At 41.3% G+C, this 18,001-nt stretch overlaps 1 protein-coding gene and 1 gene segment (V, D, J or C); both read left to right on the forward strand.

Moving 5' to 3' along the window:
* The first annotated feature begins 551 nt into the window (after window positions 1–551).
* On the forward strand, window positions 552–13,672 carry tgm2b (transglutaminase 2b). Its single transcript, XM_048246437.1, has 13 exons — window positions 552–678; window positions 3,819–4,001; window positions 5,784–6,014; window positions 6,119–6,237; window positions 6,849–6,977; window positions 7,626–7,806; window positions 8,273–8,408; window positions 8,757–8,860; window positions 9,276–9,515; window positions 10,256–10,528; window positions 10,816–10,976; window positions 11,866–12,002; window positions 13,011–13,672. The coding sequence occupies exons 1-13, from the start codon at window positions 672–674 to the stop codon at window positions 13,159–13,161; spliced, it is 2,052 nt and encodes a 683-aa protein (XP_048102394.1). The 5' UTR covers window positions 552–671; the 3' UTR covers window positions 13,162–13,672.
* Window positions 13,673–15,392: 1,720 nt separating this feature from the next.
* Window positions 15,393–17,446, forward strand: LOC125295619. The segment is given in 2 exon segments: window positions 15,393–15,405; window positions 17,133–17,446. Coding segments are annotated over 2 exon segments (327 nt in total).
* Window positions 17,447–18,001: the final 555 nt, after the last annotated feature.

Here is an 18,001-nt window from a genome sequence, read left to right on the forward strand (position 1 = left end):
ATAAAAATAATAATAATAAAAAACAAAATAGAAGCTTTCGTTGTCAAAATGTTAGGCTAAATGTCATCACTGTTCCTCAATATTACTTGAAATCTAACTCATCTCTGTTTTTGCCAGTAATACTTTCATTCACCATTCAAGGTCTATTAGAAGTGATATGTCGAGTTATGTAAGCTTCACTTTGACACTGCCACACGGCACTCCTTAATTGACTTGCACTATTTCCGGCTTAGGCACAAAAACAAAACAAAACAAAAAAACAAAAACAAAAAAACACTACACACAATAAACACAACACCACACTCAAGTATCAGAATCTGTCAGATCTTTTGCCAAGTTAAACACTTCAGTCAAACTATATAATTATTTATTTTGCTAGTGAAGCCTATAGTGAGGCTGCCTTGTTGGTGATTTTGTGTTGTCTGGTTTGGTTCGTTAGTCAGTATTTGTTAACTTTATTAACACTTTTCCATAGGCTGTTTTAGGCTTACATCTGCATATGTCCCCATCTACCCATCCACCCACCCGTTCCTTGGAATGCCTGGTGACGTAGAAGGAGCCGTACAAATAGGACCCCAAACAGCACAGAGAGTTGACCGTCGAGGAAAATAATCGACAATAGCAGCAGAAGGAGCAGTCTAACAACCGCACACCAAACCGCATCAGAGATAATGGCAGGTAAGCAGCATAAGCCCGTGATGTACAGTAGGTAGCCTACAGTCTGTTTATTTCAACCGATAGACATATACTACTTTGCTTAGAGTATTTAAATGTGTACATGGACTGTCGCTTTAAACATGTGACCAAATGTAAACGATAAGAAGCCTGTGTGTGAGAGTAAAAGTAAGATAACAAAGCCTATAGTTTCAAGAGCTTTGCAGATCCAGACTGCTTTCGGACACTGTAACATAACACAGTAGACAGATACTGTCTAAGTTTTAATGAGTTGAAACATGCTTTGACTTTAAACTACAGAATAACAAGGCTATTACATTTAGTATAGCCTGTAACGTGAATTATAAATGGTGAGCGAAAGTTTATATTTGGTGAGCGAAAGTCTATATTTAGAAAGCACCGTGTTACTGCGGTCAATCTAACAGCTAGGCTATTTAGGGAAGTGCCATTCGTCGCCCTGTTTGTGTTTTAAAGTCAGTAAGTACATATAGGTAGCCTAGTTTAAAGCGCGGCTGTTATAGCCTACATCAACACGACAAATACGTGCAGGAACAGTCACACATAACGGTAGGGTTAGAATAGCCTACAGTATATGGTTTCCAAAGGCACACTCAACTGAGCCAATAATAGTGCATAATGAAGCTTTATATAATGTTAATGTTGCCAACTTTAGTGTATGAAAGTGAAACAGCAACCGTTGCCATGCGTTTTGTGCCTTATAGCCTATGACAAAACATAGGCTACGTCAGGTATTTAGTGTTCGAATTTCAATAACATTCATTCATTTAGTTCATTCATGTTTTTTGTACCACTCCCTGTACTCCTTGACATCACCCATTCATCTTTGATTTCTATAGTTAGAAATATGTTTTAAGCACATTGGTTTTTCCTTTGGTGTGCGCCTCTGTGTGTGTGTGTGTGTGTGTGTGTGTGTGTGTGTGTGTGTGGGTGGGTGGGTGCATGTTTAAGCTGGTGTGGGCACAGTGATGCTTTTGAGTAGGCTACTCATACTTTACACTGGCAGGTCCAACCAGGTTAGACAACTGAAGTGTTCAGCTGGAAGGAGGGGTGTGTCAGGAGGTGGCTGGGAATGTGCCACCGCATACACCACAGAAAAAAACACTTATGACTTGAATAACCACACATGCACATAACCAGTCACACTTACACATAGGTTCACTTTCGCAAGACATCATGATTAATGTAACTTAAATGTGTTTGATAACAATGCTTGTATGCAGAATGCACGCTTACAGACACAATTAGTCAGAGTTGTCTACACTCATTTATTCATTAAGTAATGGCAGTCCAGACAGTCAAGCCTTTTATCTCATTTTAGAATTTCCGATATTGCAGCATAGGGGCTGTAATAACGGAGTGGTTTGCAGATCCAGACTCCTGCTCAGTCATACCTACTGCCTTTGGATCGCGGCACTAATTTGTTTCAGATTGTTGATCAACAGTACGAGTTTATGGCCTGCGTATGTAATCAATCAATGCACAGATGCCTCTCGAGTGAGTTCCAGTACATGACCCTGAGGTTTTAACTTAGCCTTAAATCAGCAGCTGTGTGACCCAGGCTTTGCGCCAAGTCTTTCTTTCCCTGTAGAATGAGGTAATGTGTCTGTGTGTGTGTGTGTGTGCTTGTGTCTGTGTGTGTGTGTGTGTGTGTGTGTGTGTGCTTGTGTCTGTGTGTGTGTGTGTGTGTGTGTGTGTGTGTGTGTGTGTGTGTGTGTGCGTGTGATTAAAATCAGTGCACTGAACATGTGGGAGAGATACACTCCTTACCGAGGCTATGGTGCAAAATGTGCGGGTGCTATTCATCAAATGTCTGTTTTCTGAGGGAGTAGCTACGTTTTTTGGCTACACCACACATGTTCTGAGGTAATGCATGTGTCGTTTTCGTACACGCTTTATGTAGAACACTTTGAGCTCTTTTATGGACAGACCATGTATTTTTTAGGCCCACCACTTACAGTAATTACACATAGTTTGTTTGTGTCTATTAGCGGGATATTTGTATAGGGCAGAAACACAAACACAGCAGTGTTCAACAATGTTTGTTTGTGTGGTATGACAAGGTGGTTCAGGAATATACACTTCTGAGTCAGTGCACAGACACACAGGGGTGCAGTGTGTTTTTTGTCTTTACTGAAGGCTTTGGTCTACCCAGACTGGGATGGTCATGTTCCCACTTATGGATGAATGGGGAAAAAACCCTGTCTCGTCATAGGGAAGAGGATTCATTCAGTTCCTCCCTTAGTGGGGAAAGAGAAGGATGGGATTCCATGACTAACAAAAATCCCCTCGGAGAAAGATTAATGTCCGGAGGACGTGCGGACACACCTCAAGGGAGTGTTGAGCTATCATATTTACCCATTTTATTCCACACCCTTTTCCTCCATACCCTTCTTTTCTACATGGACTTTTGACATCGACATTTCTCTTAAACGGGGTATTGGTTTATTCTGTTGCACCAGTCACAGTTGGTCAGTATGCAATAGGTAGAAAAAAGAAAATAGGTCAGGAATAATTGAAAACATTTCTGCCCTGGCAGAGGTATTTCTTTGAGTCTAATTAAGCTGCCTCTCGGGCACACATTACATGTTTGTGTATATGAAACTAACTGAACACAGCTCAGACCTCCAAAATATAATGTATCGTACAGAAATGCACACATTAGAACACCAACTACTGCATATGATAGTACTGAAAGTGCTTCCCTTAAAAGGACTGTTCTATGTTTAAAGAGCTATGTAAACAGCATTTATAATCTAGAACCTCTCTCCCACTCATTCCCCCTTCCCCTCTCTCCCAAAGTGCACACCGACACAGACTCACACACTCACACACACACACACACACACACATTTTATCATCAGCCTCTAACTAATTGCTTATGACCATGCATTCCTTTCTATTTTTGCCCTCCCATCCCAGCCCTCTTTACTATTGACCTCTGTCTCTCCCCTCCCTCTGTCTATGTCTATGTCTATCTATCCCTATTTCTCTCTCTCCCTCTCATTCTCTCTTTCTCTCTCACTTTCTCTTTCTCTGTCTCTCTGTTTGTCTCTCACTCTCTCCGTCACTCACTAACTCAATCTCTATTTAAAGTCATATATCTGTTTGTCATGACTATCCAGCATATTTGGACCTTGGCAGCTGGGACTTGGCCTGTTCCTCCAATAACATCGGGCACCATACGGACCTCAACGGACTGGACCGCCTGATCGTGAGAAGAGGCCAGGCGTTCACCATCAACCTCTGCCTGCGATCTGGAGAGTACGAGCCGGGCAAACACTCGCTCAGCCTCATCGCAGAGACAGGTGAGATCACCTGATCACTACAACATGAACATAATCATGACAATACATGTTTCGGTCACACTTTATACCGAAATGTTACGCAAACAGAACCTACCCTTTTCCACCTCATATCTTATTGTACATCTATTTATGTATGGTGTGTATACATGTGTATTTATTTGTCAGAAGCTGTTATTCAAAGTGACAGGAGTAGAGTGCAGTATACAGTGTGGTTATTTAGAATGTGGGATCTACTGTATAGCCATTGATCTTGGTTGCGCCTCAAGAGTTCACCTCACGGACAGGAAATCTTTCTGTTCCGCATTTTTGAAGCCTGTGTGAAGCGTAACACAGTAGAAACAGTTGACGAACTTGGAGACTCAGTTCGTAGATGTAGCCGGCAAAAGTTAAATAGCTGCAACGAACAGCGTTGACGCTCAAGGAATTCTTTAGTATTTGGAAACTCTGGGGTGCACAAAATAGCATATTCTGGGAAAATACATTACTGTAGAACTGACAGTTACAGAGCAGAAAGGGGTGAACCAGTTCCCTCTGTTTGCTTTTTTTTGGTTTGTGTTTATTTATTCTGCAAGCTATCTTGATCCCAGAATGTTTCTTGAGAATTGCTGAGATGCCGCGGTGTTCAAATGACTCAGGGGTCACCTCTACCCATGCTGCTAAAAAGAAGCAAATGGAAAACTGCCACAAGTGGCAAGAGTGGGAGCAGAAACAATAGAGTCAGTCTTATCGCTAAAGCCCATGCAAATAAACCGTGAAACAGTTGCATCCACTCCACATTTGCAAAGTTTAAAACACAGGATGAAGAGGACCTGACAGGAAACATGTGGCCTGTGGAAGATAAAGTGTTTACCAGAGCAGCCAGTAATGATAGCCGAGCAGTTGGCATGCTGTCAGCTGTAACAGCCTCCTGGGGGAGTCATACTGGGACAGGATCAAAGCAGGGCCTGAGTTTCACTAACGTTTTTTATATGAGTGGGCTTACATAAACTGTTGCATGTGGGCTCGGCTAATATATTTCCTTTGGGAGGTCATGGAAAAGAGAGGGCAGGAAGTAAGGGGTATTCAACACACCTCACACCCACATAGCCCTGCTCAGTCTTTGAGCCCCATGACCTTTGACCCGGTCACACCAGTCAAAGTGTGAATCCTTGCCAGCCATCCCTGGGTGGGACATAACAATGGTATTCTCAGCGGTGAGCTCGCATGCCTTTGCTAAGACTCTTGGCCTCTGCTAAAACAGAAGGTCGGCAGCATTCCCAGATCTTCAGTGGCCCTGGGCAGTCAGCCGTTCGTGCCGTCGTCTCTGTCCTCTCCGTCTCGAGCTGCGGTACATTCCAGAGTTGGTTGTGGAGGATAACAGCGAAAGCATGCAAGAATTATGTGGCTGCTTTTGGTGAGCGCTAGCTGCCTCATGATAACTATTATCTTTGAAACTCCAGCAGGAATTTGAGAGGAAGATGCAGCTACCTTAATACCTCTCTGTTCTTAGCCAGACAGTCCTGTATGGAGAAGCCATGGATTTCACTCTGTTTAGTCATGAGCATTATCAGAGGCTTGTTCTAAAACATAGCATGAAAGCAAAACAATTTAGACTTGTTTACATAAAGTAGCTGAAAATGTCCTGTATCACTGTGAGACTCAATGACTGGTGTCACATTCTTGTGTTCCCCACATTGCTTGCTCCCATGAGTACTTGGATCTAAATCTGTCTAAGGGAACGTTGTCGCAGAAAAAGCAGAATTGAGGAACACATCGGTTTCCCTTCCTCTTTTGCGCTTGTAGGACCTCAGCCGTCGGAGGAGTCATGCACCAGGGCCGTGTTCTGTGTGAGCGACGAGGCCGACGAGACGAGGTGGAGCGCCACAGTCAGCAGCCCCTCCTCCGGCTGGCTCGCCCTGACCATCAGCGCCGCGCCAGACGCACCGATCGGCCGCTACTCACTGACCCTGGATCAGTCTGGCTACAAAGTCAGCCTGGGCGAGTTCCTGATGCTCTTCAACCCCTGGTGTCCCAGTGAGTGACCATTGTGTACACACGCACACACACACACACACACACACACACACACACAAACACAGAGCTCACACCTGAAGTTTTTGTGTCTATGTGAATGGCAGGAGATGCCGTGTATATGGCTGATGAGGAGGCCCTCAAAGAATACGTGCTCTCTCAGGATGGGATTATTTTCAGGGGCAGCTACAAATACCCCATCGGCAGCGCCTGGGAATTTGGACAGGTGGGACACACACACACACACACACACACACACACACACACACACACACACACACACACACACACACACACACATGCAACACGTGCAAGCACACAAACATAGTCACACACACACATACCTTAACGGGTTGCTGCTAAGTCTTCTGAAACAGACATACCAGACTTATGAAACAATGTCTGCCTATCAGAGAAATGCTAATCTCCTAAAATCCTGTGATGACAGAGATATAGTGCCACAGAAGATACAGGCTGGTACCATTCCACATCATCCCCCCTTGTTAGGGAGGGAAGAAAGAAAAATGTATGTCTAAATGACTGCTTTGCAGTAAATTACAGCACATGATGAAATGCAGACTACAAGTGCCAAGGTTATGTGCAGTGCAAGTTCTTTCCAAAGTTACCTCCAAACAGTCTGAAGAAATGATCAAGAGTACACAGATTATTTTTCAGTCTGTTAATATTTACACAAAATACATACAGTAACATCTTTCAGCAAAATGTAACCACATTTTTAGAGATTTAATGCATGACTCCCTGCACCCCTGTGTATGCATTTCAGATGTATAATTTGTCTGTATCTGTTCTGTTCCTGTGTGATTGTGTATTGGTCAGTACGAGACAGGGATCCTGGACGCGTGTCTGAGGATATTGGAAGTGAATCCAAAGTGCTTGAGGAACCCACCAGAGGACTGTGCTGCAAGAAGCAACCCTGTGTATGTGACTAGGGTCATCAGTGCAATGGTAAGGTGGAGACACTGATCTACAGTAACAGGGCGTAAGAGATGATCCATACACATTTTTTTGCAGTGATGTTTCGAGCTTCACTGCTCTTCCTCTAACAATCCAAAAAAGAGCCATGGGGTTGGAAACATCACTCCCAAAAAAAAAAAAAAAAAACTAAAATCTCACTCACTGTTTTTCTTTCTGGAAACACTGATCTATGCCAATGCTAACTCTATGGTCCATGCACACGATTAGTGATTAGTGATACAATTGCTAGTGATATGATTAGTGATACAATTGCTGCATTTAAAACAAAATCTACACAGTGTAGTACGTAGATGAACATGCATCAGCCTGCCAGGCATTTGTGGTGCTTGTTCCATTATATTTTTCAGCACTACCATTTCAAACAGCTATGAAACACAGTCATTCTGTGCCATCTAGGATTTCTGCATTTGTATATTCTCCTTCCTTAGAATCCTTGTGTTCTACATGTTTGTTCATTCATTAGCTCAATCATTCGGTCGGTCAGTCATTTAGATATTGGTGTTACTCGACCATTTTTCTTTGCTCAGCCACAGGAACACCAACTGTTCTCTCTAAACTCCAAGCCACTTCACCAGTTTATTAACTCAGCCCGTCCGCTCTCTGCTCCTCTGCTTCCAGGTGAACTCAAACGATCAGGATTATGGAGTGCTGACGGGGAAGTGGAAGGAGCCATTTGATGACGGCGTAAGCCCCATGTCCTGGAGGGGCAGCGTGGAGATCCTGCAGGATTGGCACCAGTCAGGTTGCAGGGCCGTGCGCTACGGCCAGTGCTGGGTGTTTGCCGCTGTGGCCTGCTCAGGTACGCTGATTACCTGAACAGTTTTCAGATTTGACTGATCTGGAGTTAGTCAGTGTTGGTGGGCTGCTCCGGTGGGTGACATGGAGTTAAATGTTGGGGTGATACTTTACTGGGGAAACCATGTGCTAAACATCACAGAGAGTTTCGCCATGATGCAGGATTTCATGAGCTAGAAATCTTGGCCCAAAAGTTTATGTGCAAGTCTTTCTTTTGTATTAGTTTTAAACTTGGCTCGAATTACATCTTGAAATCTGAAAGGACTATGTAACTATTTAGCTATTTTGTGTCAAATTCTAAGTTTATTCACACATCTTGATTTCACTAATGTAACTACACCTCTTTTATGGCCTCAACTTTAATATGCCGTTAATTAAAAGGACTGTGCCTTGTTCATAAAAATACGCCATGTGAGAGCTCTGTACTTCTTTAGTTGAATTATCCATAATCTTTCTGTCCTCTCCTGCAGTGGCCCGTGCTCTGGGCATTCCGTGCAGAGTCATCACCAACTACCTCTCTGCCCACGACACTAACCAAAACCTGGTGATCGAGCGCTACATAGACGAGAAGGGTCAGCCTATCAACCGCACAAGAGACAGCATATGGTCAGTACAAGCCCTGAAATGGACGTTAGGAAACACTTAGAATTAATGTACAGTAGAGGACAATAATACTTATTGTCTTTCCCTCATATGTATTTAGTCTGTCTAGCTCTTGCAGGCAGTTATAATGAAAATACATCCTATCACTTGTCATCCAGAACTGACTTATATTTATTGAGGTTTGATTTGAATATTGACATAATTGTGCACAGACATGTTCTAACCTCTTGGCAAGAGAAGTGGAAGAGAACATGTAATTTGCTTTGACAGCACTTGCCTCTTTGCAGTTGAGTCATGATTGAAGGAATGTTGAGGTGAAGATGATCCGTGTCTGTTTTCTTATCGCCATAGGAACTATCACTGCTGGGTGGAGTCCTGGATGAACCGGCCGGATCTCCCTGCTGGTTATGATGGATGGCAGGCCAGCGACTCCACACCGCAGGAGAGGAGTGAGAGTAAGAACACAATTTGTTTGTTTATTTGTTTGTTTCCATTTCAATTATTTACAATTTTATTCCTGCTTTTGTATACTTTTAATTAATTTCATACTTCTTTCTTTCAATATTATTAACATTAGCATTACCATTATTACCACTAGTATTGCTCTTATTCTACTTTAATTTATTAATTTTTACATTTTTACTTTGGCAATATTGTACACTGAAGAGTGAATTTAATTGAATTGTAAGAACACGCACCACATAAAACTCTTTGGTCATCTGTAATGTAGGTGCATGCTGGTTACATTTCATATTGCTTTTGGGATGTTATTAATAGGATTTTAATGAGAATGCTGCAAGAAGTAAGTCATGAAACAATCTCTCTCTCTCTCTCTCTCTCTCTTCCTCTGTGGCTGTGTTCTTCCATCAGATGTGTTTTGTTGTGGTCCAGTCCCTCTCAAGGCTATAAAAGAGGGTCAGCTGAACACGAAATATGATGCTCCATTCGTGTTTGCGGAGGTGAACGCTGACGTGAAGACTTTTATGAAGCGGCCCGATGGCACCACCAAGGAGGTCATCAGCTCGGCCTTTGTTGGCCAGCACATCTCCACCAAGAGCGTGGGCAGTGACCAAAGGGAGGACATCACACACCTGTATAAATACCCAGAGGGTAAGAGGAGCCTTTCCATATGACCAACTTTCCCCACTTACCTAGACTAACAAATACTAAAATTCAATGCAGTACAATAATATAGGCATGACAATTAAGGGTCAGATTATGCAACACAGTAAAGGTGACTGACTGGCTGTGGTGGTTGCAGGCATCAGTATTTGGCTTTGTCTTGTGGTATACTTACGGTATTTTATGGTATTTCCATTAGATGAAGGATACATTGTGCGCTTTGAAACATTGCATGCCTGCAAGTCCTAAGCATTTATTACTAGTCTGAAATGACAAGGCCAACCTCATCAATCTAAAATCAACAACTTTTATTATACATCAACCATCCTTTTTCACTTCCAACAAAATGTTCTTCGAGACTTCATGCCTCCATTACTAAATAGGAGGCAACAGTCCAGCCCACATCTTGAATGCAAACTTTCTCAGACCTCTGCAGCAGAAATAGCCAGTGTGTGGCCCAAACACTAATGACCATCACAATCCTGCAGTATTGAAGATAAATACAGTCTGCTGGACAGGACAAAAGAGGGTGTTCTGAAACTAATATGCACAGCACTCATGAAGAAGCAGACACACTCACATGTATAAGGATGGAATGATGTGTGGAGAGACAACACAACGATTCAGATGTGTGCTCAGCCATCTGGATTTGCCCTGCAGAACTACCAGGGTCATTAGTGAAAATGAAACATTTGTCACTCACTGTAATGCATCTTCCTCATCCATAGGGTCTGAGGAGGAAAGGGAGTCCTTCAAGAGAGCCGAGCACCTGATCAAACTCCAGCAGGACAAGGAGGTTGGCCTGGATGTCAAGATCAAGGTCAGTTCATCCATGAAGAAGGGCTGTGACTTTGACGTGTTCGCCGTGGTCAAGAACAAAACGGCGAGCGACAAGAAATGCCGCCTGGTCTTCGCCTCTCGCGCCGCTTCGTACAGCGGTATCCTGGGAAACGACTGTGGCTACAAGGACCTACTCAATGTGGAGCTTCCCCCTGAAGGAGGTAATTTTCAACAACTATGTTTACAGAAAAAAAGAGCTAATGTAATCAGAACAATCATAAACGCATGTGTTCGAATTAATGTGGATTTGTAAAAATGTTTAATCTACTTGTTAATTCATAGTATACTGTATGGACACTTTAATTCTATTGTTAGGACTGAGTCTAAATCTGAATTCCAGATGCAGGACTGAGTGTGTGTGTGTATACAGAAAGCTTGTGTTGAAATGATTTAAGCTGTGCATAGTTTATAGGTAATAGATATGCTGTATGTGTCTGTGTTTTCTCAGAGCGGTCAGTGCCCTTGCGGTTGAACTACAGTAAGTACTGCAACTCTCTGACTGAGGACAACCTGATCCGCCTGGTAGCTCTCCTTGTCGACCGAGGCAATGGCGACATGATCCTGGCTGTCAGAAACATCGTCCTGGAGAACCCCGAAATCAAGATCCGGGTATGAAAAATAGTCAAAAAGTTGTATTAATTGTTTTTCTAGAGCTTACAGTAGAATGTAAAGCAGATGAATGAAGGTGATACTTCAGAGGTCTTCAACAGTTTTCAGGTCAAGGACGCCTTGACTGACAGAGAAATGATAGATAGACCCCCAATATTAACCTACTTCGTATGTGTTGCTTATTAATCTGGGCCGGTAATAATGTATGCCATATTTAAAATGTAATAATGCTGATCTGTAATTATTGGCCAGTGTCAGTACCATTTAACCTACTACTACTACTACTACTACCTGCTAAAGCATGTGTAAGCATGTATTTCTGTGGATGTGACATTACTCTTCTAGTGCTGTTTGTGCTGCAGTTAATTAAGACAGAAGCGTTTTGAAAAGTGTTACCCAATTAACTCATGGTAGTCAGATAGAGAGGAGTAAAGCAAAAATCCCCAAAGAGAACAAATGGTTGATAGCGATGTGTAAAGAGATAACTGCATGTGGGTGCGGGTTTGTAGCTGCATGTCTTTGTTGGCACTCCTGTATTGCCGTTTTCCCCTTTATTACCCCTCCAGCAAACTGCATTCCAACATTGCTGACAATCACTCTCCATTTCCTCTGTAGAAAAGACTGAGTTTGGGCAGCAGATAAGAATCTGATACAAATGTGATAAGAACACTGAGGGAAATATTTTACACAGATATCCTAGAAACCCTTATGTGTACAGTATGTGATATCTATGTGTTCTTGTGTACAGTGTGTGTGTGTGTGTGTGGTGTGTGTGTGTGTGTGTGTGTGTGTGTGTGTGTGTGTAAAGCGGGTGAATGAAGTGTGTGTGTGTGTGTGTGCTTTGCAGTATGTGCTGTGGTTTCACCAGTGTGTGGGTTGTTGTTTACAGGTTCTAGGAGAGCCCAAGATGAACCGTAAACTGGCTGCAGAGATCACAGTGCACAACCCACTGCCTGTCCCCCTCACCGGCTGCTGCTTCAAGGTGGAGGGAGCCAACCTCACTGGAGGCAAAACCATCACAGAGAAGTGGGTTTGGGTGGATGGATGGGGTTATGGGTGGATAGGCACAGAGTTATTGTCATGGTATTGCTTTCTGACTGATTTCTGTTTATCAGCAGGCAATATAGGAAATGAGTTATCTCCTGATGTTAAACTGTAAAACATATGTGGCCCTTTTTTGGCATGTCTGGTAAAATCCTGATTCACAGATAAGGTTATAAAAGGTAAACCTCCCTACCCTTAACCTTTTGAAAAGAGACATCCGGCATCTTATCTCTTAATCAAACAGTGATTAGAGAGGGTGTTACAGCAACGCACTTTCTGGAAAGACAGAAGTTGTCAGCAGTAGCCCCGTCTGTCTCCTCGGGTCAAATTTATTTGTCTAGGACAGAATCTAAAACAAACACCGGGTATGATCCCACAAGTTCAGACAGTCCAAAGTAACCTGATATTTAGCAAAGAGTGGTTCTAGAGTCAGTACCCAGATGTTTGGCTTCAAGTGGTGTTATGTAACAAGAGACCAGAAAAGGAATGGAACTGTGGGTGCTTGGGGAGTCTGCAAGGGAGGGGTCGGGGTGAAAGCCAGGCAAAAAGATTTGTTTTTTTTGTACTAGCTTATCACACCATGTAATACGGAATGTTCGGTATCTGCCAAAACTGTCTGTCATTTGTAAGACTTGTACTCTCTGTTCCTAAAACTTTAGCCCTCTAGGCTGCAGTGGTCTGATATTGGAAACTAGTTTCTCACTGGTGGCTTAAACAAGCATCGATCACTACAGCACACCCTTCAGTTCTCCCATAAACAATCTGAGATAGAGCATGCGGCAGCTGTATTGTCAGATACTCTTATCATAAGGTTATTGGCCCTATCTCCCCAGCCTATACTGCGGTGCGGTCATGGTCACAAACCTCCTCTCTCATTATTAATGTGTGTTTATATATGAACACTCAAGAGCTAATGGCATCCGTGTAAACTCTTGACTGCTACCGGGGTCAGACATGACACAGGGGTTTTAAATATTTATTGTCTCACAGGCTGCCATCTACGGTGGAGGCAGGTCAGGAGGCCAAGGTCAAAGTGTACTTCACGCCAAGCCACTGGGGCCTGAGGAAGCTGGTGGTCGACTTCGACAGCGACAAGCTCTGCCACGTCCAGGGATACAGGAATGTGATCATCGGAAAGTAACTTGGCTCTCATCCAACCATCAATTATACAGGCACAGAAAAAACATTTAAAATAGAATATTATAAAAGAGAATATACACTAAAAGGGACAACATTGGAGAGAAGATAAAGATGAAAACATATTATAAATAGCCTTTGGTTTGAATGTAGTGTTAACAAATGTTTTGTAAGTCTTCAAATACCTTAACCTGTGGAGGATAATGTATTTGAAAGTCAGTCCTCTCACTAAATCTACTTTTGTACTTCATGTCTTGTACAATGTGTTCAAAGAACCACATTGACCAATTATATTTCAGTCAACATTCGTAAGTTTTCTAGTAGCCTATACTCTGCTTTGTCTTTCAGCATTAGAGAGGACAAAATGATCTCTGATCCACATATGTGAAAAGTATAACAGAAAAAGCAATGGAAATGTATCTAGTATTTGTCATGACTAATGAGAGATCTAATGAGATTTTTCTATGAATGCCATATTGTGTACGTATTTTTTATTAAAGAGATCTTGCAAATAACTGCTGTTTCATTTGAATTTGTATAAAGACTCTGGGGTAAGATGGATTTGCTTGGAGAGAATGAATGCCTGCCTGTAGATGGCGCTCATATCTCATTTTATTGTTCTCCACTAAATTAAACTGTGTTGAACAAAAGATCAAACTAAACAGTGCCCAAATCACATACCCAATCTTTGAATCAACTTTTATTTGCTCCTTAAGAATTTAGTCTTTGTCTCAATTTGAATTTTCTGCTGCTGTGTTCTGCTGTCTGACTGCTGATTATCATTTCAATATGGTAGCAATTCTTTCATTAAGTGTTTCACATATTCTCACAGTGGGAGGAGTTTATGCAAAACACTATTCTTTGTTGATATATACTGTATGTTTTTACTGAGACAGCACCACATATTTATCTGCATATAGGCTACAGCATGGACTTCATACTTCATAAACTGATTTGTGTGTCTCTCTGCATATGTGGTGAGTAGTAATTACTTAGTATGTGAATGTGTTTATTCATAATTCATCCATGTGAAATTGATCAACTATTTCAGAAGGGTCCTCTAAGAACATGGATATAATTTATTGATTGAGATTTTTCAACATTTCTAAACAGGTGGGCTTTGTCAGACTCTGACTGAATCTGAGTCAGTGGTTCTTAAACCTGGAGACTCTCACAAACTGACCTGCACATACTCTGGGTTTAGCAGTGATCCAACCACTGCTTGGATCAGACAGGCCCCTGGAAAGGGCTTGGAATGGCTTTCTATAATATACACCACAACAATATATTATGCACAAACAATTCAGGGAAGATTCACCATCTCTAGAGACAACAGCAAGAAGCAGGTGTATCTGCAGATGAACAGCCTGAAGACCGAGGACACAGCTGTGTACTACTGTGCCAGACAGACACAGTGATGGAGGAGACATATGCCATGTACAAAAACACATCACATAGGAAGAGCACTGACACTTTATTAACACAATCATTTTTATCATTATTGATATAATTATTGTTATTTTGTACATAGCATATTACTACAATAACCACCACAAGTACCACAAGATGAAACAAAAGGAAACCGAACATGCAAGTTATTCCTAGGTAATAGAGATCTTGCTTTAAAGATACAGTATATGCTACTTATTGTACAGAATGCATCAGTTCACATCTGCTACACTTCATTGAGGAAGGTCTTTTTCTTTTTCAATGTGTCTTTTTCTCAAAACAATATCTGTGATGAGATCAGACTGCTTCAAGAGACCAGGAGAGATGGTGAACATCTCCGTTAGCAAAAGCAAAGGAGTTACAATGGCAAGCTGGATACAATGGATCAGACAAAGACCAGGAGGATTCCTGGAGTGGAAATGCATGTTGAATGAATGAATCAGGCAGAGTCTCTGAAACGCCAGCTCACTCTCACTGAGGGCAGATCCATCAGCACACAATACTTAGAGGCCAAGAGTCTGAGAAGAGAAGGGAATTACACTCGCTTGAACATACTCAGTTAAAGTGGTAATGCAACCATAACAAATCCAACATGCATGTTACTGTGAGTCCTCTTATTTAGTTTTTATATTCGGAAGTTATGTTTTTAACTATTTTCAGCATGAAAGGAAGCACTGCATGATCCTATCAAATCATGTTACATCATTGAATACTCCACTGACATTATATTTTCCTTTGAATAATCATGGATTGCAAATCACATAAAGGTTGATCACACATTATATAATGGTATTCAAAGGTGAGTATAACAACTCATGGAGATGTTCACATGTTTATAGGAACTACTATAATGCCTTATAAGATACAAAATTATGTTTTCTATTGTTTATTTTGATTTGTGTTCGTTCATCTTCCACCCACAAAAATAGTTCTAATCTTTAGCCTTTTCATTTACCATTGCCAAGCAACATAACTTTAAACTTTAAAACGGCAGTAGTTCTGTATTAACAAATAAGTTCAGAGTTCAATGCCCTTTTATTTTGTAAAACTTAGCATGAAATAATCACTAATAAATCTAAAAACTCAGGTTTTGTGGAGGTTTTGAATGGAACATTTGTTTTGGATAATTCAATGCAATATGCGGAGGGATTACTAGCAGTAAAAAGTCTTAAGTGGTGTTGTGCTGGGATATTGCCTCTCGTGATGATTCATGGACTGCCTCTCATCCAATCAGAAATTAATAAATAGTCAGACCGAATCTAACTGTTGCATAACAGAATAGGAAAATTATACAATGTTACATTGTTAAAATGTTAAAAAATTTTACATTTCATATCCCAATTCGTAGTAAAACACATTCCCACTGGTCTGTTCAGTCAAAGGTGCTATGTGACATTATTAGGTTAAACCGTCCAAAAATGACCTAATGAAAGTGTCGAACCAACTGTTTTCACATAATGTCAAAAAGGCCTAAACTACAGATTGTCCAGATATCCCCCATGCAAACTAACTAGCGTCTGGCTGGCTCTTATATCACATTCTAACACGTAAGGTGGTTGTATTAAATATAATGCACATGAATGCATAAGTGCTGTACGGCTGTGTTCAAGACAACTCGAAACCCAGTTTTACGCATACTGTAGTTATTTTAAAGAAGACTGGTACCTCTGTTGCTGATGTCACTAGAGGGTAGCAAAGCTCCCCACCACTCCTGGGCCCTGCAGAAGCATGTCTCCCACATCTCTGATTCTGTTACTAACAGCTGCATCCTGTGGGTCTGCTGGATGTGTAGAAAGGTAAAGTTTTTTTTTACTTCCTAATGACAATGACAACTTCTGAGCACTCTCAAGGACTCAACTCCGGACTCTCTGGTGCAAATATTTCAATTTGCAAATCTTTCCACACTGACACATACATGGTGATTCATGATGGTTCATAGTTTAGGTTTATTAACCTGTCACAGATTGACAGGTTATTCTTTTGTCCAGGAGTGGGGTACTTGGGGATCAAAGAAAGATAGACAGAAGAAGGGAACTTTTTGTTTTGGTTATTTGAAGAATTTTACAATTCAGAAGTCTTCAATTATGAGTAGAAACACACCAAAAGGAAATGTATTAAGAATGATAAACCATAGAACAGAACGTAGTCAGTGAAAACACATTATAGATATTGTCCAATGAAAACAAAAATGCAAAAGTACTTAAAGCAAGACCACCAGTGCATGTGCAAATTGTATTGCAGTGTGAAAGAGGAAGTTATGCAAAGTAGCTACATCATTGCTACTTAATGATACATTTCATAACCTACAGTACTCATTTACTTCAGTACTAGGTACACATTTCAGTGCAAGAATGAGAATACAGGCCATTAACCTGTTCACTAATTTTATTTTAATGCTGGTAGTCATACAAGGTACAGTAAAGCATACTATGCTTTAGAGGTTAGCACAATAACATTATAGTAAAACCTGTTTATATTGTTTGTACTTAATCAAAACAATTTATTATAATGTATCATTTTTCCAAGGTATTGTCTGTGATGAGATCAGACTGGATCAGTCTCCTGCTCAGGTGAAGAGACCAGGAGAGACAGTTAAGATCTCCTGTAAAATATCTGGATTCACAATGACAAGCTACTGGATACACTGGATCAGACAGAAACCTGGAGGACCCCTGGAGTGGATTGGGCAAAGAAATGGTGGCACTGTGTATCAGGCAGAGTCTCTGAAAAGCCATTTCACCCTGACTGAGGACAGATCCATCAGCACACAGTTCTTAGAGGCCAAGAGTCTGAGAGCAGAGGACACTGCTGTTTACTACTGCGCTCGACAGGCACAGTGACTGAAGGTGGTGAAGCAGCTGTACAAAAACCAAAGCATCTGACCTGGCCTGATAAACAGTGATGCAATGGATGTAAATATAACTGTTTGGAAGTTACATTTTCAATCTATTACAGTTTGATAGTAAGCCCTAATGAACCTGTCAAATTCACAGTCCTACTTATTTTTGTCTCAATATGGCCACTCTATTAGAGATACAGTATTTTCTCAGTAGAGTCTACAGTATGCTCCAGTAGAGTCTATATTCTAATACATTATTCAAATCTATCACCCGGAGAGAAAAAAATACTCTTTTCTGATTGGCTGTTGGGGTGGCTATTCATTCTAAATAACGGGACACCTATGAAGTAGATCCTGTAAAAAAAGGTTTAATCACCGTTCCATACTAATGCTCATGAATGCTAACTATAACAACCATAGTAGGATGACAGTTGCCTTCCTTGGAGGAAGGATTACACATATTTATTTTGATCCAAAGGAACTTAAAGTACAACACAATATACATTTCCATCAGTAGGTCTATAGAAGCTTCGTGGATGATGAACCCATTATATTA

The sequence above is a fragment of the Alosa alosa genome, chromosome 6 (genome assembly GCF_017589495.1).
Source record: "Alosa alosa isolate M-15738 ecotype Scorff River chromosome 6, AALO_Geno_1.1, whole genome shotgun sequence".
Classification (NCBI taxonomy): Eukaryota; Metazoa; Chordata; class Actinopteri; order Clupeiformes; family Clupeidae; genus Alosa; species Alosa alosa.